This window comes from Coenobita brevimanus, chromosome 103 (assembly GCF_032717465.1).
Source record: "Coenobita brevimanus isolate Jiangsu-jjx chromosome 103, ASM3271746v2, whole genome shotgun sequence".
NCBI lineage: Eukaryota > Metazoa > Arthropoda > Malacostraca > Decapoda > Coenobitidae > Coenobita > Coenobita brevimanus.
Genome location: NC_137056.1, coordinates 35,234,692 through 35,259,595, shown reverse-complemented (window position 1 = coordinate 35,259,595; position 24,904 = coordinate 35,234,692). Strand labels below are relative to the sequence as shown.

The 24,904-nt window shown below is 43.1% G+C and overlaps 1 protein-coding gene across 1 annotated transcript in view; it reads right to left on the bottom strand.

The window, feature by feature from the left end:
- Nucleotides 1-24,904, bottom strand: part of LOC145415744 (dual specificity protein phosphatase CDC14C-like) — a 316,480-nt gene that overhangs the window by 99,119 nt on the left and 192,457 nt on the right. Inside the window, exon 8 of the mRNA XM_080284978.1 lies at nt 11,457-11,585. Coding sequence (XP_080141104.1) covers nt 11,457-11,585 — 129 coding nt within the window. The remainder of the gene's footprint in view (nt 1-11,456; nt 11,586-24,904) is intronic.

The following is a 24,904-nucleotide window of genomic DNA, read 5'->3' as shown; positions in this document are numbered from 1 at the left end:
TTCTGGAAACTGGTCTGAGGTGGGCGAGGGGGAAGAGATAACAGTATTTGTGTATGGTAACGTGTGCTGGGTATTGTTTTGATGTTCCTTGGTGTGGGTGGATGTGCTGCCATGTAATATAGTGAATGTTGTGGGTTTGTGGAGGCTGCAGCAAGAAACAGGGTGCCTCTCATGTCTAGGTGATCCTTGACTTTGAGGACTTTGGTTTCTTGATGTAGGTGGTCTGTGGGTGTTGTGGCTGTGCAGCCTGTGATTATTTTTAGGGCCTTGTTCTGTATGGTCTGTAGAGTGTTGTAGTGTGTTTTGGTGACGTTAGAAGCCCAGGCAGGGCTTGCATAATTCATCACTGAATGTATGTATTATTTGTATACTGTGGTGGTGGTTTCTTTGTTGTGTCCGAATGTTGTATGGGCAAGTGACCTCAAAGCACTGAGTCTTGGTGTTATTTTATTTTTAATGTTTGTGATGTGTTGTTTAAATGACATTGATGTATTGGATGTTACACCAAGGATTTTGGTTGTGTGTGTGTGTGGTAGGGGAGTGTTGTTTATGGTGAGGTGTGGAATGTGACTGTGTTCTGCTGTCCAGTTTGTGAGAAGGGTCACTGTAGATTTGGCTGAGGCTATTTTGAGCCTGTTTGTGGTGAACCATTCGTGTAGTGTGTTGAGGTAAGGTTGAATGATATGTGCAGCTGTGTTTGCATTTTGGTGAGTAAATGTAAGTGTTATATCATCTGCATAGCAAGCTATGTGTGTCTGTGGTGTGTGGGTATGTCGTGCATGTATAGGTTAAAGAGTATAGGGGACAAAACAGATCCTTGAGGGACGCCGTTTGTGAAGTTTCTGATGTTAGAAGACTGACCGGCAAATGTTACGTGTGCACATCTGCCTGCTAAGTAGTTTGCCAGCCATCTTTTTGTGTTATTGTACATGTTTGTGTTGAGTATTTTGTTTGTGAGGTTGTGGTGGGGGATGGCATCAAAAGCTTTGCTAATGTCTAGTGTGATTAGGAGTGTTCTGTGTGGTGGCCTAGCTGAATTCATGCCATCGAAAACTCTCTGTGTAAGGTCCATAAGAAGGGTGTTTGTGGAGTGTAGCGGCCAAAACCATGTTGTGACTGGGCTAGGGGAATGTGAGGTGTGACTAGTTGTAGTACCAGTTGTTCAGTGACTTTAGGGAGGGTGCAGAGGAGTGTGATGGGGCAGTGTGAGGAGGGTAACGTGGGGTCTTTGTTGGGTTTTGGGATAGTGATGATAATGCCATGCTTCCAGATGTTGGGTATTATGTTGTGTGAGTAGCTGTAGTTTGATGTGGTAGTGAGTGCTTGTATGCCTTGTGGTCCAAGGTGTTAAAGGTGAATGTTGCTTATGTTGTCTGGTCCACAGGCAGATGAGTGCTTGAGGTTGTTAATGATGTGCTTTGTCTGGTTGTAAGTGAAAGGTGCGTAGTCTGGGCCTGTGGGGAACTGTCTCTTATGTTGGATGATACATTGGTCTTCGGGATGGGGGTTTAGATGGCTGACTTGCGAACAGTGATGGATGAGAGTGTTTGCTTATTGTTTGTTTGAGGGTATGGTGTCTGTTGTTGTGATGGCAGCGTGTGATTGTGTGGTGTTGCTGTTGGAAAGTGTGATGATGTTTAGTGTTTTGTAGAGTTTGCTGATGTTTGTTTTGTGGTCAAGTGTTTGGCGGTAATTTTTCCAGTTTAGTGTTTGCTATTCTGATATTTTATTGTTTATTTGAGTGTTGAATTCTTGTATTTGTTGTACAGTGTCTTGTGTATGGGGTGTTGGGGAGTGTCGCAGTGTGTCCCGTTGTCTGATGAGGCCTTGAATTTCTGGTGTGAAGTTGGGGTGTTGTGTCTTTCTGTTGCCTCTAGGGATGTGTCTTTTGTCTGCATTTTGTATACAGTAATCCCTGTACTTTCTGGACACCCACTTTCTGGACACCCCACTTACCGGACATTGTGGGCCTGGACCTTCAGAACCCAAAAATGGCCAAAAAAAGAAAAAATTCCCCCCCCAAAATCCGAATGTTTTCCCAACCGTAATTTGAAATTGCCGGGCGGCACCGAACAGCTGTTACACCACGGACCCTTCACCCCTTCCTTCCTTCCTTCCCCCTCCCCCCTCCCCTGTCAGGATTGCCATTTGGTATCTTTCATTACCAAATGTGGGCCAATTTGGTAATGAAAAATTTGTTTGGTAATGAATCAGAATAATGCATTACCAAACAGATTTTTCACATGTATGAGGATACACAGTATGGAGATGGTGGATTGTCTGCTCTCTCTGATTAATCTGCTAGCCAACATAGCATGAAAATAATCAACATTCTGTTAAATATAAGGAGAGTGATTACATGTATTTCCACTTGTATATATAATTAGTAAAGAATAAATGCTTCCTTTAAGAATTTGTTAATGCAAAATGAGGAGTTTGGTAATGTGGCCGAATTCAGATCTGGCAATCCTGTTCCCAGTTACTGCCTAACCTTCGTTCAGTGAAGACGTCCATCGTAATCGATGCCGCACGTGTTCGTTTTTTGTGAATAAACAGTGAATAAACTGCAGTACCTCGCCATTAGACCACATGGGAATTTACAGTGTTGAGCAGTATTATGAAATTAGAATTTAGGGTGCAAAAGATTAACTGTGGAGTGAGTGTGGAGTGCAGAGTGGCGGCTGAAACTGGCAGTTCAAACTGGTATGGTTCAGTTAAGAAGACTGTGCAGTGTTAAACAATTATAACTTACAGTGCAAAGAATTAAGTGTAGCACAACACTGGATTACTGTATGTGCTTCATGAGCATTTTCACAACTACCAGAGCCTTAGAGAGTTAAAGGAGGTGGCCACAGATGTGCTGTAAGTACAGTACAGTACCCTGTATGCTGCAAGGCCTAAGTATTTTCCATACTCACTTCCAATTCCTCATTCTCTGGTTCCTTTTCATTTATTTCATGGTTTATGTCCATTATTGGGGTGAATAGGGTCTTGAATAGGTTTAAATAAGTGCTATGCATGCCTGGTAAGGAATTATTTAGATGGGTTTCAAAGTTAGGTTGGGTTAGGGTCCATAAGTATCAGTCCAGCAGTCAGAGGCCCACTATCCAGACATGCCTTTGGCTCTATTACATTGGATAGTGGAGTGATTACCGTACTTGTTTTGTAAGTTTCCACTGCAGTGTTGATGTTTGTGATGGGTGTACTGTTTACTGTTTCAAAATGTTGTTCTGTTTCAGTTACAAAGGCCTCCCAGTTGATGAGGTGTATGCAGAGATGCTTAAGTGTAGTGGAGTGAGTGGAATGAACTGCTTGTTTGAGATTTGTAAGAAGGCAAGGATGAGTGAAACTGTGCCTGCTGAGTGGAAAAAGGCTGTGGTTGTACTCCTGTACAAAAATAAAGGTGAGCGAAGTGTGGCAGGGAAGGTATTTAGAAGAATTATTATAGAGAAAGTAAGAAACATATCAGAAGTCCTAGACAGTGATGAACAGGGTGGCTTTAGGTGTGGCAAAGGATGCGTGGATCAAATATTTGCAGTAAGACAGACAGCAAAGAGGGCTTGTGAGAAGGATTCAAAGGTGTTGATGGCATTTATGGATCTGCAAAAAGCATACAACAAAGTGGACAGAGAAGGACACTGGAAAGTTTTGCACATGTACGGTGTAGATGGTAAGCTGCTAGGTGCTGTCAAGAGTTTTTATGATGGTAGTGAAGCATGCGTAAGGGTTAATGGGCAGCTATATGAATGGTTCAGGATACGTGTGGGCATGCGACAGGGTTGTGTGATGTCCCCATGGTTGTTCAATATATATATGGATGGGGTGACGAGAGAAGTAAAAACACGAGTAATGGGAGTAATGGAGAGAGGGATGGCGTTGGTAATGAATGGTGATGGATGGAATATCACAAATTTGTTGTATGCTGATGATGCAGTACTGTTTGCATGTACTGGACAAGAACTTGGTAGGCTAGTGTACAGTTTTGCCAAGGTCTGTGAAGCATTGTGCCTTGAGAGTAAATGTAGAAAAGAGTAAAGTGATGGTTACTGAGAGAGAAGGTGACTCCCAGTGTGATGTTACAGTGAATGGACAGAGACTGGAATTGGCGAGAGGATTCAAATACCTTGGTACAGTGATAGAAAAGAGGAAAATGTGCAAAAGAAGTTGAAAGCAGAGTGACACAAGGAAGGAAAGTAGCTGATGCAATGAAGGCCTTGATAAGAAACAGAAGCTTGAGTGCTGCCGCTGCATGAGGCCTACATGAAGGAGTGTTAGTGCCAACTTTAAGATATGGGTTTGAGACTATGGTGTGGCATGAAAATGAAAAGTCAAGAGTAAGAGCAGTGGAGATGGGACTGCTGAGGAATGTATGTGGAGTACAGAGGGTGGACAGGATACGAAATAATGTGCTTCATGAAAGATGTGGAGTGAGGAAGTTGGTGGACACCAGAATCGAAGAGAATGTACTGGGATGGTATGGTCATGTGGAGAGAATGGATAACAATAGAGTGGTGAACAAGGTATACCTGAGCGAATCTGAAGGAGGGAGGAGGTCAGGTAGGCCAAGGAGAAGGTGGAGAAATATGGTGGATGAGTGTGTAAGAAAGAGAGGTCTGGAAGTCGGTAAGGCTAGGGATCTGACAAGAGATCAAGTTGACTGGATGAATGCTGTGAGAAGGAGAGCCTGATCAGGGATTCGGCACCCCTTTTTAACATGGCAGCGTCCGGATTGACTCAATTGGATATGTTTATGTGAAGCTACAGAACAAAGTGAATGTTTTTGGTGTATCAGATAAAGCCAGGATTCTGGGGGCTTGAATGATGAGTGAATGGAAACGTGGCCCACTGGACTGGGCAAATCTGGGCTGTCTGGACACTGCTACTCCTCACCCTGCCCTACGGTGGGAAAAGAGGTCCAGATGATGGTGATGAAGAAGAATCTTTGAATTTCTAATTGCATTCATCAGCATAAAACACCAATATTTGAATTTCCTATTACTTCAATCAGCATCAAACACAATCAGTTGAGGCTGCAGTGTGTTTGTATTGTGCATGCATGCTTGAGTCTGGATTCACAAACTTATATTTATAACCTCAAATTAGTTTTTATTCATTTTTATTTCAGACAAGGAAAGAGAAAGCAGATTTTTATGGCATGTTTCTTGTTCTTCCTGCATTAACAGCTCAGGAATTATGATGGGGAATTGATCATAAGTTTGTTGGTAAATCTCCCCACCGTCAGATCAATAGGACATGCCTGCCTGCTATGTAAATAGTCACCGCTGCTCATGCATTAGACTTTACATGCACTGACTCTACCTTCATCCCTCACTGCGCTGCATCAATGCAGTTTGTAAAAACTTGACGTAAACACTTATTAAAAAACTGTGATCAGCATCACTGCCAATAGCATAAAACTTCAAAATTTTATCATGCTGCTACTTGATGCAGCTGCTTCCTGATGCTTTATTCATACAGTTTGCACAAACAACACCTTGATCTGATTTTCACATGGCTTTAGGTTTGCCAAAATTGTTCGAGTAGTATGCCATCTATTCTTAGCACCAATGAATTTTTACAAGTTCTTTCCATGGTGGCCGTTGCAATGGTAGATTATAATTTAAAAGTGAAAGTCAAAGAAATGAAAATTAATTGATTCATTTCACTAAAAAGATGATGTCAGCATTACAACAAAGGTCACTGCTGCTGTACAAAGGTAGTAAAAGCAAAACAAGGCTTGCTAAAATATATACAGATACAGTACAGTGGAATTTCCTAAATCGTGGACTTATGAGACTGGACACATGCCGTGATTTGAGAATACCGTGAGTTAGAAATTACTAATCTTATGGGGAAAATTACTTATGAGTCTGCCATCTTGGAAAAGTTGCCCACCTTACCCCCAAACCTACATCAAAGTGGCCACCAGCAAACACTAAACCTGGTAAAGAAATTAGTAAAGCATATTTAACAGAAACGAACAATATTGTAAGATTCTTACATGATTCTGTCTGACGAAACTGCTCGAATGGACAGGGGAGGGGGGAAGGGTTCTGAAACCTGAGGCGGACTACGTCCTCTCAGCACGAAGCGAGTGTGCTGCTGCCTCTGTGCTGCTTCCTTCTCATCAACCTTCCTCAGGAAACCCTATAAGTCCAGTGTGGAGGCAATGGAAATGGTGTTGTTGTCGCCCTCAGCTGCCTCCATGTCGTCAATTCGTTGAGCTTAACTTTTTACCAAACGAGTGTGACCTTCCATATTTACTATTGAAATGAATCTTTCACAGGTTATTTATTATTCCTGGGTTACCATAGCTACTGGGCATTTTTAAAAACTTACCTCTGAAATCTATAATGAGGACTTAGAATGCGTGATACACTGACGCATCCAGTAAGGGCAGTGATTGGTAAACAACATGGCCAGTTGGTGAAATTGTTGGTAAACATTGTCGATGGTGACCTGCCCACTTCCTTGAATACCCCCAAATTTAGGCATATTTTGTTTTTTCCCACTCATGTCTTGCAGTCACAATTTCAACAGTTAACTATCTGTGCTGCATGTGTACCAAAATTTCTTACCTTGAGATCGTGTTTGTTATTACATAGGTGGAATCGCCGTGCCCTTTTTGTAAAGAATTACTGTACACCGTGATTAATTCTTTACCATACGGGCATGGCCTTTCCATATTTCCCGACGAAATGAGTCTATCACAGGTTACTTGTTATTACTCTTGGATTACCACAGTTACTCGGCATTTTTATAAAGATACCTCTGAAAGCTGTAAATGAGGATGTAGCATGAGTGATACACTGACACATCCAGTTGGAGCAGTGGTTGGTAAACAAAGCTGCCAGTGGGATATCATCCTCACTGAGTCCGTAATGGTGGGCAACTTTGGCTTTCTTCTCACTGCCTTCAATCCTCCTTGTTACATCAAACTTTAGGGTATAAGTTAACAATGGCTTCTTCTTCCTTTTCCTCAAAGAAGTTGTAGGCTTAGGAGGGTCACTATCAGCCATGGTAACAATGGGAAGGCAGAGGAAGCAAGGGGGGAGGGGGGGAATCCTCTCATACACCACACTGAAACCACACACTGTCAACAGAGAGGAGACAATGCACTGAGCCGCGTGGGCACCGGGCTCACACGTATGCACCTTTCGTGCCTGGTGTGGGAGGGAAGCACTGTGATTGGATCAGAGTAAGTGCTATGCTTGAATATGATTGGTTTAGTAAATTCTATTCTTGACTATGACTGGTTAACAGCTAGCTAGATGCGCAGGCTTGAGGTAATGGTGGCGCATATTACATGAGGCATTGGAAAAGCTTCACTTTTGAGGCTGCAATCACGAATTATGTATAATTTCGGCACATTACTGATACTGCAAACTGTTGCATGATGTTGCCACGTATTGTGAATCCGCTGTTTAGAAGTGCGCAATTTAGGAGCTTCCACTGTATGTACATATATAAATAACAACAAAATACTGCATATTAAAATAGTCTACTGACATTAAAGTTCAAACACTACATCAAGGGCACACTATAAACTTATGCATAACACAACAACAACATTAAAGATGTCTGAGGAAGCCTGCTTCCTCAACAATCAAGAAGGTGGCTCCTCCCATCATACATGCCTCCTTGCCAAGGGCTTAGGAAAGAAGGTAAGACCCATCTCTCATCCTAAACCTGGAGAGGTATTGATGTCAAGTAAGAGGTGCTGCACAGTCAATGGGACCAGACAATTTTCATAATAAAGAGGTGGTCGTCCCCCAAGGACATGGCAATACATTAGGCAGGTATGACCAATCTGTAGGCGGGTTATGGCAACTTTCCAGTGACAGGGCATGGCTGTACAGGTCCATGGACTACCTATGACTGTCACCTCCCACAGCTTGCTTGGAACAGGAAGTGTATTCCCAAGCATGCTGCCAGGTGGCCTGGCAGCAGCCTTAATCACAGGGAAGTAATCTCTATAGCAGAGAGGTCTGATAAAGGCAACAAGGGTAGCTGCTGCCCTTGTTGCCTAATCTGCATATTCATTTCCCTGCAGACCAACATGGATTGGCACCCAGGAAAACAAAACTCTCTGATCATGGCGGCCCACAAGGAGAAGCTTTTCTAAAATTTCCAACCCAAAGGGATGGGAAGAGATACAATGCTCAAGAGCAGATCACACTGCCCTGGAGTCACTAAAAAAAGTAAAACTAATTGCCTCAAAGGTAAGGATAAGCTGGACAGCCATCAGAAACGATGACAGTTCGGCAGTAAAAATTGAGTCTGAGGAGCGTAGGGTGCCAGTCCAACTCAAATCAAGGATGACAGCCCAAAATCCAACACCAGCATCAGACTTCGAGCCATCGATAAAAACTGAGACAGACCCAGTATGGAGGGCAACATGAGCTAAAAACTGGTTGCAGATCACACCTGATGTCACGGACTTAAGAAGCCGTGACATACCGGCAAAATCTGACTTAAGCTAACACCCAGGGTGAAACAACAGATGATCTACATGCCAAAGACTGGAGTATCTGGGAGACTGAGTTCAGTCATTACTTCCTTTGCCTGATAACTAAAGGGGTGAGAAAATCGCAGATAGAGGTTTTAAAAAGTGTGCTGGGTGGAGCTAAAAACAATCATGTGTTGAGGTCTCAGGAAGCTTCTGGACTGTGAGAGAGCCTCAGTATGTGGGACTGACGCCGTAGGTCCAACCCCATTACCTGTGCATCCACAAACAGGCTTGCAACACAGGAGGTATGAAATGATCCTGTAGCCAAACGAAGGCCAGCATGATTTACCAAATCCAAGGTGCATAATTTGGCAGGGGTAGCTGAGGAATACACCTCATAACCTTACTCTACCTTGAATAACACTATAACACTCGAGTTTGATGGAGCAGAAGGGTACAACTGTTAGCACCCCATCTAGTATGAACCAGAACTTTAAAAGGTTCAAAACTCTCGGGCAAGAAGCTTTTACCTGCTCTAAATGTGGGATCCAAAGAAGATGGGGGTCATGGTGAGGCATAAAAACCACATTTCTTCCATACAAACAGTCGTTTGGCTTTTTAAAAACAAATATGGGTAACAATGCACTCCGTGTAATCAAAGTGCACTTTAATGGTCGTACATGAGAACAATCTAAAATCCACGCTTCTGAGCCAAGGTAAAGGCTGGATCTATTGCAAACTGCAGTCAGCACTCTGCTACCAACATATGGGATGAGGCAAACAAGACAGAGAAGCCATCCACAGGGAGAGTTCTCTGTAGGACCTCCACAATCCCGTCAAGTGCAATAGCAAATAATGCCACACTCAAAACACTCGTCTGAGGCATTCTTTCCTCCTGAGTGTACAGGAAGGAGGGCTTACATCCCACAAGCACCTGAAACTTCCTCTCAGAAGGGAAGTTTTCAATAAAAATGGGTAAGTGACCCACCAAAGACCATAAAAATGGAGACTGAGTAAAATACCATGGTGCCAAGCTGTGTCATACAACTTCTCCAAGTAAAAATGCCCTCTTACATGGCGCTGTTTGGAAGCATGTGAGATGCAGATGGATGACTCAAGGCAGTGAAGATTATCCATAGTGGATCTCACCCGCCTAAACCCACAATGAGATTTAAATAAAAATCCACTATTTCTTAAAAACCACACAAGGCATGAATTCACTATCTTCCCAAACAGTTTGCAAATGCAGGATGTCAATGAAATTGGGTGGAAATTGGACACAATGGACTGGTCCTTCCCTAGCTTAAGGACTGGAAGGATTATTGCCAGTTGCCTGCTAGCTGGCATCACCCCTTCCTTTCACACCCTGTTGAACAAGGCAAACAAAAAGGCCAGGAACTCCTCCCCAAGATGACAAATCATGGCATATGGAATACTACTGTGTCCTGGAACTGTATCTTGCAGGAAGCAAGGGCAGCTATCATTGCTTTCATAGTAAATAACAGATTGTAAGTCTCCCTTCCCTGAGGCTGAAAATCCAACCCTAACCTCTCATGACGCAAACAATCAGCAAAATATGGCGCTGAAGGATCTCTCCCAGAAACAGTATAAAACAGTTCAGCAAAAGCAGTAGCAACTTCCTGAGATTCTGACACAATATCTCCAATGATCATCAGCAATGGTGGGTTTGATGAATATTTCCCTTGTATCTTCCACACCTGCTTCCAAACCTGGGACAGAGGAATGGAGGAGTTAATGGAGGAAACACAGGCTGCCCAAAGGTTCTGCCATGCATTCTTTATGGTCCACCTTTATTTTGCTTGGGCATGACAGAACTGCACCTTTAAAAATTTGCTCTGCCTGGGTGCACAGAAATGGGCAAGCACCTCTGTAGGCTTTGCAAGCCGCTGCACACTCGCTGTTTCACCATGGCACAGGCCTACAAGGAAAGTTGCCAGTTGTTCCTGGAACTGCCCTCACACATGCCTGATTGAGTTGAGATGAAACAATGTATAGCTTTATCAACACTATGAAACTCTATGGCAGTTCACACATGAGGGGGGCTTTGGGAAATCAATCTCACCATGATAAATCACCACCACAGTTAACACATTTGTAGGAGATCTTGCAATTTACTATGACAGAACCAACTGACATGCCTGAACCCCTGGCAATGGAAACACCTCCTTGGCCTTGGCACATAAGCCTTAACCTGAAGACAGTAGAAAACTATTGTACACTGAGGACAATGGGTGATGTCAGTCAAAATCCCATTTATCTTCTTGATCCTTTTAACTTTCACCAATCGCTGGTTTGCCAGCCTCACCAGGAGGTCCTCTTCTGAGTGTTGAAGGAAATCCTTAGAGAAGACTACTTTCCAGGTGTGGTTCAGGGTGGCATGATGGGTGACCACTACTACTCTGGAGGTCAAATTTTTGATGATAAGGATGCGAACACTTTCATTGGCATCCCTGTCTTCAACAAGGAGAGACCCATTTGTCTGCAGGAGGACTTTAGGTGATGACCCACAGGCCTTGACCAGGTCATGGTGGACTTTAAACACATTTTGGTCTCTAAAAGAAGTACCATCAGCCAGCTTCAAAACAAGGAATTTCTCGGTCATCTGGCACAAAGACAACAGGAATTGTCTCAATGGTAGGACTGAAAGTTTTTTTAGAGGCTTTAGTGCCCCTTCCCTGAGAACACCTCTTATCCTTAACCCTTACTTCCAGCAGTCTGATATGGTTCAAGCAGAAATGTGTTTGAGGTCAAGCACAAGCAAGTACACAAAGACATGTTAATGCCATGTAACCCAGGCAACTTGTGATCTATAGCAAGCATACATCTGCTGTTATGAGGTAGAAAACTGGCACATGGTTTGAATTTGAAATGGGTGGGGGATTCAAATCTCAATTTGTCTGGATTCTTTTTAATTCTAGATTTTTTAGAGCCATATTTTTGGCAGTCAACCACATAAGGCACTATGACTGAAGGATAAATAACTCACCTCTATATACTTTTCATGGTTGTCAGTAAGTGTGGTGTGATCATCAAGCTTGAGGGTATCCACACCACTCAGCACAACCTGCACATTTTCCTCACGCTCGCTTTCGCCTTCAGATGAGCTTCCTCCAACCTGAAATCAGAGCATAAGGTAAGTACCATGGGCTATGACATACATCTTCTTGAACTTTAATGGTAGCTGAGTGGTGAGAGAAGTCTGCTGCGGTCTGAAAGGACACAAGGTTGATCCTGAGCTGGGGCAGGGAACAGTTTGATGATCTGAATTCCATTAAAATAAATTTTACTTATCTTCCACAAGATCCTCCAATATGTAATGAAAATAACTCTATTAATACCTCTTACATCAGTCATGAATAAGAAAGCCCTAGCATGTACTCAAAACAGATGGTGAGTATTGGTGCTGAAATGGTGACATGTGAAGGAGTGTGGGATGTATGAGCATTGCTGGGCCTCAGGAAATGGAATATCAAATAAAAATAAATGAATAATAAAAACAGCTGCCATACCAAACAGTTTACAACAAGATTAGAGTGGACCATGATCACCATCATCACCCAAGGATGGGATGAGGTAGGGTTCAAAGAGCAAGAAAAATCTTGACTGCAAGAGGATGCCCAATTACTTGGGCTAAACTCTCATTCACTCATTACTCAAGCTCATGGAATCCTAATTCTGCCTCATAGGCATAATCATCCACATTTATGCATTTCATTCATCCATCAATCCATCATCCAATCCTACATTGCCCCATGAGAAGCGTAGGAGCCCAGGGCTAGGAAGCTGGTCCCGACATTTACGATGAGAGTGACCAGCTTCATTCATCCCTGAGTGGCATTACATAAGCATGCAATCAACCCCAACCATCCCTTGGATATAAACCTTCACTGGCTCAATCCGACTGGAGTGCAATAATTACCCACTAAACCACCAGGTGCCCAAATTTGATTATATGGTTACCACCCAGTGTAGTAAATGGTTTCCTGGTGTACATGAAATCATTTGGCTTGTCATTTATGCATTTCATTCATCCATCAATCCATCATCCAATCCTACATTGCCCCATGAGAAGCGTAGGAGCCCAGGGCTGGGAAGCTGGTCCCGACATTTACGATGAGAGTGACCAGCTTCATTCATCCGAGTGGCATTACATAAGCATGCAATCAACCCCAACCATCCCTTGGATATAAACCTTCACTGGCTCAATCCGACTGGAGTGCAATAATTACCCACTAAACCACCAGGTGCCCAAATTTGATGATATGGTTACCACCCAGTGTAGTAAATGGTTTCCTGGTGTACATGAAATCATTTGGCTTGTCACTCAGTGTAGTCACCCACAGGCAAAAGGAAGAGGAAAGAATGAAGGAAAGACAGAAGAGGGATTGTACAGTTACCCGTGGGCAGAAGGACAAGGAAAGAATGAAGGAAAGGAAGACAGAAGAGGATGGAAAGAAAGAAGGATGGAGGAGAGGAAAGGGCTGACACCCGAAAGCAGCACTACATCTAGTGAGTGCATGGTGAGTGCCCTCATCTACCACACATTAATAATAATAATAATAATCCATCCATCATCACAACAACAATAAATACCATTACTACTACTGAAATGGTCTTCTGTTGCTCAAAAGCACCAGTTCCTCCTCACAAACATAAACATGACATTATTCATAAAGAAAACAAACTACATTTGAAAAGTGGCAACAATTCACCCTTGTAATCATCTATCACAATACTGTACTTCTCTCAAGACTGTAGCTTCTCAAAACACAGAAAGACCCTGCGCTGTCCCTTAAAAGATTCAACAGAAATCAATGGTCTCATGGACAACAATAATAAATTATATAACCTAATGATCACAGACAAAAAGGATCATCTTCATTTCACAATATCATACCTTGGTATGCCGATGGAAGTTTACACAACTCAGCAAGATACTTTAGTTTGTCAAATACAGTAAAACCTCTTATATACGGCTCTTTAACACCCGGAATCCTCTAACAACCGGAATTTTACAAGAGGCCTATTGTATACAGCGGGCTCACACAGTGCGCGAGCGGATGGGCGGTCCACAACCTCGTTCGCTGTGATTTTGCATACTGCGAATACATAATCTTATGGGAAAAAATAACATATGGGTGGGATGCCCTCAAACCCTGATATTTTTTAACCCTTATAGATATAATAAAGGCATAATTTTAAAGACATATACTACAGATACAGTAAAACCCTGATATAACGGACTTCAGTAGACTGGAATTCGCTTTTATCAGACTTGAGGAGCTACCGGACTAAATTCCTATATGTTGGAAAAAGTCCAATAAAGCCACAAGTAGTCTGGACTGCCTGACCACTTCAGCTGTGCTCACCGCAATAAGGTAAATAAAAGGCATGTTCATCAGTGTACAATACAGTATTATTATATATATTACTTCACTCTCATCTTAAATGTCAGGACCAACATGCCTAGCCCCAGGCTTGTACGCTTCTCATGGGGCAAAGTAGGATTGGATGATGGATGGATAACATTTGATTATTGTAGTGAAGGTATACTACAGTACAGTACAGCAATGGTAGTGAAAACAGTTTAAAAACTGTTGGTGCAATCCAGACTAATGTCTGATATATCATAAAAAGTCCAGATTAGCAGGGGGAAGTCAGGATGTCGCTTTTATCAGAATTTCGCTTTTCTCGGAATGGCTTTGGCCCCAATTAGTCTGTTATAGTGAGGTCTCACTGTTCAGCAAAAATAATAAAAATATGGTCAGTCACCTTAAAAACAGTAGACGACAGGCCTATCTACCTACCTATTGCCAAACGCCTTACTACCGTAAACGGTGGCCACACACAAATTGCCTCCATGTCACCCTGTCCCCCACCATTTCACTGCCCTGCTCCCAGCTCACATCCCCCTCTCTCATTTACCTCTCCACTCCATCCCTCTATCTCATCCTCGGCCTCCCCCTCCCTCTCGCCCCTTCCAACTCACCCACATACACTCTCCTTGTCAGTCTCACTCTCCATCCTCTCCAAATGGCCAAACCACCTCAGTGTGTTTTTCCTATCTCTTCCTATCACATCCACATCCACACCTCAATGCTCCTTCACTTCCTCATTTGTCAGTCTGTCTCTCCATGTGACTCCACATGCTCCTCTCAAATAACTCAAATAACGACAAGCCTGATGGACTTAAGTAGCAGGGGTTCTGTGTGTCAACACATTTAGAGTGCCCCCGCTGCCCTGGCAGCACGACGCATATATAACAGTCACCAGCGTTGTATTATTCCAGGCTTTGACAAAGAAATTTACAGCCTATCGAATGTTATATTTCTTCCAGAATGCAGCAATAGTCATTACGCTGGGGTCGCAGGTATGCCAGGTGAAGCAAGTGAGTCAGGTGGGGCTTTGGAGGTGGAGGGAGAGGCGGCTGGTGCATCAGGTGGGGCAGTGGAGGTGGAGGGGACAGTGACGGATGAGTCATAGGAGGTGGTGAGGGGAGGATCCTCCACCTCGTCCTTGCTCCTGCTCACATTTTAGGCAATTTCCTTCATCTTTTCTTGTTTGTCTGTTTCATTCCTCATCTTTTTATGGACATATTTGCAGTATAACAACTTGGCATTTGCAAAATAACCATCATTCAAGTGAATCCAAACGTTATTATAAGTTTCAAAGCAAGCCTGAGGACAGTAAATTACCCATGGGGATGAGGGTGGGTTCATGGAATGTGGAAAGTTTGAGGGGAAGAGCGGGGGAAGTATAGTCGCGACAGCGAGAGGTGGCGGAGAAGCTCATCCCACTCTCTTCCCACTGGAATGTCTGTGATTGGTGGATGGTGGGATGGGAGGTGCGTGAGTGAGGTTAGGAGTCCATTTGATGACCAGTACAGGTGTATCACCTAATCTGGAAAGACATCCTCACCTGTCTGGTGCTACTCTCTCTCTCTCTCTCTCTCTCTCTCTCTATATATATATGTATGTATGTACGTTTTTTCTAATATTTTGTTGTGATGTGTTTTCATTATATTTTATAATCTCTTTTTTCATGGTCTTGAAATACAAAGGAAAATACTGTATTTATCATGCTGTACTTATGCAGTCAGTATCCCATTATAAGGCTCATCAAGTCATCCGTAATTCATCGCCGTATTTAATAACCTTAAATGTACTGCACCAGCCTCTCCCCTTCAACTCATCTTTCTCTGTCTCTGTCTGTCTGTCTGTCTGTCTGTCTCTCTCTCTCTCTCTCTCTCTATCTATCTCTCTCTCTCGAGTGAAAAAAGGAAACATTAGAGGGGTATTGATAAAGGATTTGATGTAGAAATAAGTTTCATAATACATAAGGAAGGAAGTTAAAATGAAAGGCAGCCAAGAGTGTGTGTGACCTGAGGAAGGAGGCTAATTCTCAAGGGACAATATATTCTGGTGTGTGTGTGTGTGTGTGTGTGTGTGTGTGTGTGTGTGTGTGTGTGTGTGTGCGCGCCCCTCTCTCACTATCATACTCCTGGACTTGTACACTGTTCCACGTCAATAAAGTCATTATACCGGTATATGCAATCCCTCCACGTATATATATATATATATATATATACTATTTTGCTTACATTTTGTTGTGGTGTGTTTGGAGAGAGAGAGAGAGAGAGAGAGAGAGAGAGAGAGAGAGAGAGAGAGAGCAACATAGGGAAGAAAGGGTTAAGGAGTGGCAAGTATGGACAGGTGGATCTTGTGACCTGTGATTCCCTTCAGCCCTCCATGACAATCCCCAGGGACATGAGCGCAGTGTGAGCCTCAGAGAATGTTTGCCTTTGTTTCCTCTGTATTTTGCATCTTGACTCTTCACCTCACCTTCCAGCTGCTTTGTCTGCTTGTCCGACGGAATGCATTGCTTTTGGCTTGAGATGTATATTGTATGGCCTTTCTAATGCTTTATTCTAAAATATAAACTTAGCAGACCAGCGTTCAATCGATCAAAAAAAAAATCTTGACACAGGTGAACAATGTTTTCACAATGAGCGATGCTCCTGTTCGTGTTGGTTTAAGCCAGTTTATTCTGAATGAATATTTCCCAACCATATGGTACATAAATCCTTCTTTATGGTTTTTCTGAGAGAAATAGCTGAGATTCACAAGCATGAGAAATTTACTAAAGAATTATTTCAAAAGTTTCGTCCAGTGCTTTAAAGTGACAAGACAAAGCTTACATAGATTATTTTATGATTGTGTACACTCATTGCTTAATTCCCATATATATATATATATATATATATATATATATATATATATACACACACTGTATGTATAAATATATGTCTGAATGCATGCATGTACGCCCTCCGGAGCGACGGGGTAGAGGAGAGAAGAAAGGGGCTTAGGATTGACAAGTACTGTATGTCCCGGTGGACCTGATCTTGTCATTACCACTCCCTCAAAGCACACGTGTTTCTCTTTCTGTATTCTTCTCTCTCTCTCTCTCCTTCCCTGATTTTGGCTTATGGTGAGTATTATCCTGTCCTTTCTAATGTTTTACTCCTTAAATGTTTTTGACTGGACTTTCATATTCTAGAATATCAACATGCACACCTGTATGTATTGTGATATACCACAGGTAATAGTCTGTGTACACATATTAACTGCTGTAGCAATAAATAAAGCTTCGAACCATGGCGATCAATTTGGTGACGGTACTATGAGGGAAATATAAGCGCTCTCACACCTCCCCATTCTGCCCATCACCGTAGACCAATCAGGGACGAGAGAAGGAAAGCCTTTTCCTCAGTCCTCCCTGAGGGAGGCGCTTCTCCGCCACCTCTCGCTGTCGCGACTGTAGTTGAGGCATTCAGTAGGAGGTGGGTGGATGTGGCATGTTTGCAGGAAGTCCGGTACAGGGGTGGATCAGCCAGAAAGATTGCTGGGAAGGACTGTTGCTGTAAGTTGTTTTGGCAGGGGGGGACAGACGGATATGGAGGTGTTGGTGTGATGGTTGCGGAGAAATGGGTGGAATATGTTATGAATGTTTTGAGAGTAAGCGATAGGATATTGGTAGTGAATATTCTGTTGGGAAGAAAGATAGCTGCGATTATATCAGCATATGCTCCACAGGCAGGATTGGATGAATCAGAGAAAGATAGATTTTGGGATGATTTAATACGTGTAGTGGGTGGTATGCGGGTTGATGAGATAGTGATTTTGGGAGGGGACTTAAATGGTCATGTAGGTGAAGCAGCACAAGGTTATGAAGGAGTGCATGGGGGATGTGCATATGGTCTAAGGAATGCAGAAAGGGAAAGGATACTCAAGTTTGGGGAGGCAACGGACATGATTGTGTGCGACACATATTTTAGGAAAAGAGACAGTAGGTTAATTACGTATGAGTCTGGGGGAAATAGCAGTCAGATAGATTATTTTCTGGTTAGGAGGGCTGATAGGAGGTTAGTGAGGGATGTTAAAGTTACAGGAAGTGAGGAGTGTGTGCAGCAGCACAAACTATTGATTTGTGATATGGTACTTAAAGAACAAGTGATGAAAAAGAGGACTTATGTAACTAGGAGGAAAATATGGAAGCTGAAAAACCAAGTAGTAAGGGATGCCTTCCATAGCGAGTTGAGGAGAGTGGTGGCTGAACAGGGAGCTGTAGACAGAGGCGTTAATGAACAGTACAGAGCCCTCAAGAACAATTTCTTGAGAGTTACTGATGTAACATGCGGTTGGACAAGAGGACCACCAAGACATAAAGTAACTTGGTGGTGGGATGAGGGTGTAGAAGCTGCAGTTAAGGAGAAAAGAAGGCTTTTCTGGGAATGGAAGAAGGGTGATAGGAAGACGAATATTTGGCTGCCAAGCATAGGGCTAGAAGAGAGGTATACAGGGCAAAGTCTGAGTCACAGAGACTATTACTTGATAACCTAAATCATGGGGAAAGGAAAAATATATTTAGGGTGGCAGGTCAAGTGAAGAGGGATAATCAGGATAATATAGGTGAGCAGTGTGTGAAGAATGATGAAGGAATGGTAGTGGTGAACAGTGAGGATATTAAAGATGCATGGAGAGAGCATCATAACCGGTTGTTGAATGAGGAGTTTGACTGGGACAGGGAAGGTTTGGAGCCAGCAGATCCAGTGTCTGGCCCTTGGCCTTTGATTGATACTGCTACTGTGAGTGAGGCAATAGGCAGGATGAGGGTGGGGAAGGCAGCAGGTGTGTCTGGGTTGACTGCCGAAATGTTGGAGGTCTCAGGCGATATAGGGGTGAGTTTAGTCACTGACCTGATAAATAGGATTATTTATGAGTGTGTTGTCCCAGATGATTGGCTGAAGAGTGTAATTGTTAATGTGTATAAAGGGAAGGGTGATGGCCTGGAAAGTGGAAATTATAGAGGTATAAAGCTTTTAGATCAGGTAATGGAGAGAGTTTTAGACGGTGTGATTAGAGAAAGAGTGAATATTGATGAGATGCAGTTTGGGTTTATGCCAGGTAGGGGAACCACTGATGCCATATTCCCTGTTCGACAGCTTCAGGAAAAATATATTGGTAGGAGAAGGGATCTTTATTTTGCTTTTGTTGATTTGGAAAAGGCCACTGACAGAGTCTCGAGAGAGGTGGTGAAGTGGGCAATGAGAAAGCTTGGCTTGGAGGAGTGGCTGGTTAGGGTGGTTATGGCCATGTATGTGGGTGCTCACACCCAGGTAAGAGTGAATGGAGATATGAGTGATGAGTTTTCCGTGAATGTTGGTGTGCATCAGGGGTCAGTCTTGAATCCCATGTTGTTTATCATGGTACTTGAAGCCCTTTCACGTGACTTTAGAAACGGACTCCCGTGGGAGGAGTTGTATGCTGATGATTTGGTGTTGACTGCAGAGAATGAAAGGGAGGCGGAGGAAAGGTTTAGGAAGTGAAGAGATGGTATGGGGCACAAGGGTTTAAGGGTAAATGCAGATAAAACAAGTGATCATATCTAGGGTTGGTGGTGGTACTGTCAAAGACGAGGGAGAGTGGCCATGTGCAGTTTGCCACAAGGGCGTGGGAAGTAATTCCATCTTGTGTGGTGTGTGTGATAAATGGGTGCATAAGAGATGTAGTGGTATCAGAGGTAGCCTGCAAGATAATGCTGAGTTTATGTGTACGGCGTGTCAGGGTGAGCAGGTGGAGATTGTCAGACGTGAAAGGATTGAACTTGCTGGTGAATCTCTTGAGTGTGTGGAAGAGTTTTGTTATTTGGGAGACATGTTGTGTGCTGGAGGTGGGGCTGGAGCTAGCTCTGTGGCTAGGGTGAGAAGTGGATGGAAGAAGTTCAGGGAGCTCTTGCCTCTTCTGACATTGAGAGGACTCTCCCTACGTGCTAAGGGGTCTTTGTATGCAGCATGTGTTAGGAGTGTAATGCTGTATGGTAGTGAGACCTGGCAGTGAAGAAGGAAGATATTCGCCGGCTCAGACGTACAGAAAAATGACAATGATTAGGTGGATGTGCAGTGCGTCCCTGCGTCCAAGGCCTGGAGGGGCTGGGTTTACGATGGAAGAGTTGAGAGGTAGGATGGGACTGGAGTGTATTCGTGTTGTGATGAGGAGAGGTAGATTGAGGTGGTTCGGACATGTGGAGAGGATGGGGGATGATAATTGGGTGAGGAAGGTGAGAAGTGTTAATACTGGGGGTGGGGTTATAAGGGGTAGACCGAGAAAGACATGGGATGAGGTCATTAAGTGTGACCTTAGGGTTAAGGGATTGAACAGGGAGGCTGCAATGGATTGTGCAGCGTGGAGAGCCGCCATTAGGTGACCAAGGCCGACACATGGAAGCATGTTGGAGCCTTTAAAAAATGAAAAATTATAGAAACTGGGATCTATTCTAACTTACCGTTATTGCTGAAAATGTTATTGTCAGAGTTGTTACTGGCGAGATGTTATTGTAGACTCCTCTTGAGCACCTTCCCCACGTCTCTAAGTCACGATGAGCGTGTCGCGTGGGGTGATGGGTCGCTAGTCTGGGAAAAAGGCGGTTTTGGGACACTCCTTGTCTTTGCCTCAAGTACTGTCGGCTAAACTCGTGCATTCAAAGTTTTATGGTTATGATTTTTGGTCACTCGTGTACTACGCGATTCGCGCGCTGTGATCACGCATACTGTGCGAGCCCACTGTACTATTAAAAAAAAAAAAAAAAAAAAAAAACTCAAACAATAATCGCGAATTCATTTTGGCATGTACATATGCGCACTGTCAGTCAGTACCCACAAAGGGTCCTGGTCATTTTGACTGTAAGTCATTTAGGCCGTAACCTAACCTAACCTAATCTAACTTTTTTTTTTTAAGTAACAAAACAAAGGAAGGAAAAACAAATTAAAAAAAAAAAAAAAAAAAAAATCCATACACCAGATTACTGGTGTCCTCCATTCATAAAATATCTGCAACACTTGGACTTGAACAGCCGTAGGTTGAAATTTGTGGGGAAACAACTCTGGGGAAGCAAGTTCCAGAGAGCTGCAATTCAGGGACTAAAAGAATTCTGATAAGCAGGATTTCTGCAATATGGCTGTGTGGCATTCCAGTCACTTCAGCAGTCATCTTGATGAAGTTTGGTTGTTTAGGTCGTCAGGCATTTTGGCTGTTTGCCAGTTTGGATGTTAGGGCCAAAACGACTTATGGCCGAAACGACCAGGACCGCCCACCACCACCACCCATACTGCGCGGGAGGTTTCAGTCTTGGAGTGGGCTTTGTGAACGGTGTGAGAAACTGTGGGGTTCTGTTGTATGGACACTAAGCTCAGTGTTTTCCTTAATCATGCCTAAAGTATCTGTCCATAAGGTTGGACCTAAACAAAAATGTATAGTTTTGACTGTTAAGGACAAGAAGTTAGGACTGTGAGTGATTCAGAATGTTTACTTTGAAGAGATTATTAGAACTTTTTATTGTGTTACAAAGCTGGGCTTGTCTTCCGCATGGTGATCTATACACCAACTATTCACGGTAGGTGAAACAAACTATCTTATTTGTGTCAGTGTTTGCCTGCCTAGGTATAAGATCCATTAACCTTCATCATCCAGAAAACTCCTACAACCGCATATGGCTGAACCAGGCCATAGCCGGATATGGAAGGTCTTACAGTATAAGAACTTTTAGTCATGAGATACAGCAATCCCCCATTTATCCATCATAATTATGCCCAGAACCGGTTAGATAATGCATTTTTCTGAATAATGCTGTACTAGCCCCCAAACCCTCTACAGGGGGTATAACCCCTGTAAAACCTTTTACAAGGCTCCCTGTCAATATGCAAAACCTGTGTCTATATACTGTACTTGTACTGCAGTGCCAATTTTCCGATGGACACTTTTATATATTCTTAAATAATTCTTGCAAAACCAGTCATGTTATGTCATTGTGATTTTAATTATTAAAAATGTGTTTCCTTGATACATATTCCACCACTGGCCTGCCTCATCACAATGAATGTGTGTTCATATACAAGCACTATGAATGATGATATTTATTAAAAGTGAGAGTGAGATGCATAGATGGAAATGAGCTGGGCCAAAAGCAGGCAGCTAACTATTCAAGTTGGGTATCACAAAGGAGACAGGCTGGTCGCAGATACAGGCATATTTTCATAAACATTTAGTATTCTCCACAGAAGGTGCTATAGGTACTAAGAATATTTTGTTACTTATTAAAAATGGAAGTGAGCTGAACAAAACCGAAAGCACGCAACTACCTAAATAAGTTACATAACACAAAAGAGACAGACTGGCACCACCTGTGTACATAATTACATAAACATTTTATTATTTTTTCACAGAAAATCCTACAGGCACTCTGTTGTTGATCATCCCCAGTCTGTCTTGCCAGGCAAATCCACCAACTGCAGGCAAGCAACAGCCCCTGCAGGGTTGTCCCTTGCAGGGAGTCAATTTCCCTTATGGGTGACAGTTCCTAACCACAGCCAGACAAAGGGGATTTTGTACAAGTTTAATTCCTGGATGGATGCTGTATTTGCATCTCTCCACCCAGTTAACAAGGGCACCATGGCTGGCTCCAAAATACCCTGTTTTTGATTATGTGGTTACCACCAAACATGGGGATATCTTGTTATTTAATAAAACTGAGTGATATGAGGAGAACTGAAGGCAAGTGACTACCTACAAAAGTTACATACCACAAAGGAGACAAGCTGGTGCCATCTATGTGCATATTTATGTAAACATTTTAATATTTTTCACAGAGGGAGCTACAGGCATTAAAAATATTTCATTATTTACTAAACCTTCAGCTGAGGATGCGTGTTTTCACGAGGTTTATCCAAAAAGCAACCAAACTTTTATATAACACAATGCCAACTAGCCAGCGTAGTGTGACTGTGAAGGGAGAGTTGTGTAGTGGTGACTTTAAGCTTTAGTCTAAAACTTGCCACATCACGCCATGTCACTTATGTCACTGGGATACATGCACTTGAATGAATGTGTGTTTAGTGCACTTGGCAACTTTTCTTCTATCTCTTCCATCATCTGAAACTGGCAGCCTTTCAGAGTGAATATGCCAACTATGTGCATATCTGTGTACACATTATATCATATTTCACAGGAGCTACAGGCACTAAGAATATTTTGTTATTTCTTAAAATGAAAGTGAGATGCATAGATGAATATGTGTAGAACTGAAAACAGGAAACTAAATACTGTACATAAGTTATGTAACACAAATGAGACAGGCTAGAACTGTCTGCATACATACTTATGTAAATATTTATTTTTTTGACAGAAGGTGCTACAGGCGAGCACAGAGCACAAAGGCAAGCAACATAAGCCCCTACAAAAGCTCAGGTATGGCAGCAAAGCCCACAAACTCCAAAAGGTGCTTAACATGTGGCAACACTGGCTGGCCTACTCTCTGTGACTGAGGTGAAATGGGCAGGAACCTTTGTTTTGACGGGCATCATTAGTGGCATGGCAGTGTTGCAGCCGGGGGTTTGAAAAAATTGGTTAAATGCATTCTGTCAGTTAATAATAATTTTAAAAAGGGGATATTGACATGTAGAGGTGTATGATATGTAGGAGGACTACAGGGCCTTGGGAGCAGGCTGTGAAGCCTATGCCCAGAGTTGGGGGGGGGGGAGAAAAAAAAAAAAAAATTAATTTCCCTGTTGGATACAAGGTACGATTAGGGATAGAGTGAATACTGATGAGATGAAGTTTGGGTTTATGGCAGGCAAAGGGACCACTGATGCCACATTCACTGTTTGACAGCTTCAGGAAAATTAAATAGGAAAGAAAAGGGATTTGTACTTTTTGTTAATTTGAAGAAGGCCTTTGACAGGGTCCTAGAGAGGTGGTGAAGTTGGCAATGAGAAAGCTTGGGATCGAGGAATGGCTGGTTACAGCTATGTATGTGGGTGCTCCCACCCAGGTAAGGGTGAACAGAGATTAGAGTGATGAGTTTTTCGGGGATGCTGGTATGCATCAGGGGTCAGTCTTGAGCGCCTTGTTGTTTATCATGGTACCTGAAGCCCTCTCACGTGACTTCAGAAATGGACTCCCATGGGTGATGTTGTATGCTAATGATTTGGTGTTGATTGCACAGAACGAAAAGGAGGAGGAGGAAAGACTTGGGAAGTGGAGAGATGCTATGGGGCACAAGGGCTTAAAAGTAATTGCAGATAAAATAAACGTGATGGTATCTAGGGCTGGTGACAGTACTGTCAAAGAAGAGTGAGAGTGGCTATGTGTGACCTGCCACAAGGGCGTGGGAAGTTTTTTCCATCTTGTGCAGTGTTTGTAATAAGTGGGTGTGGCCATGTGCAATTTGCCACAAGGGTGTGGGAAGTAATTCCATCTTGTGCAGTGTTTGTGATGAGTGGGTGCATAAGATGTGTAATGGTATTAGAGGTAGTCTGTGAGATACTGCTGATTTCATGTGTGCAGTGTGTTGGGGAGGGCATGTGGAGATTGTCAGGCATGAAAGGAATGATCTTGCTGGTGAGTCTCTTGAATGTGTGGAAAAGTTTTTTTTATTTGGGAGACATGTTATGTGCTGGAGATGTGGCTGGAGCTACTTCTGTGGCCTGAGTAACGAGTGGTTGGAAGAAGTTCAGGGATCTGTTGCCTCTCCTGACATTCAGAGGGCTCTCCCTCCATGCTAAGGGATCTTTGTATGCAGCATGTGGTAGGAGCATAATGTTGTATGGCAGTAAGACCTGGGCAGTAAAGGAAGAGAATATTCGCAGACTCAAACGTACAGAAATGACAATGATTTGGTGGATGTGCAGTGCAACCCTGAGTGCGAGGCCTGAGGGGGTCTAGGTTGAGAGATGGGATGGGACGAGCATATTGGTGTTGTGATGAGGAGAGGTAGACTGAGATGGTTTGGGAATGTAGAGAGGATGGAGGATGAAAGCTGGGTGCAGAAACTGAGAAGTGTTAACATTAGAGGAAGGGCTGCAAGATGCAGACCGAAAAA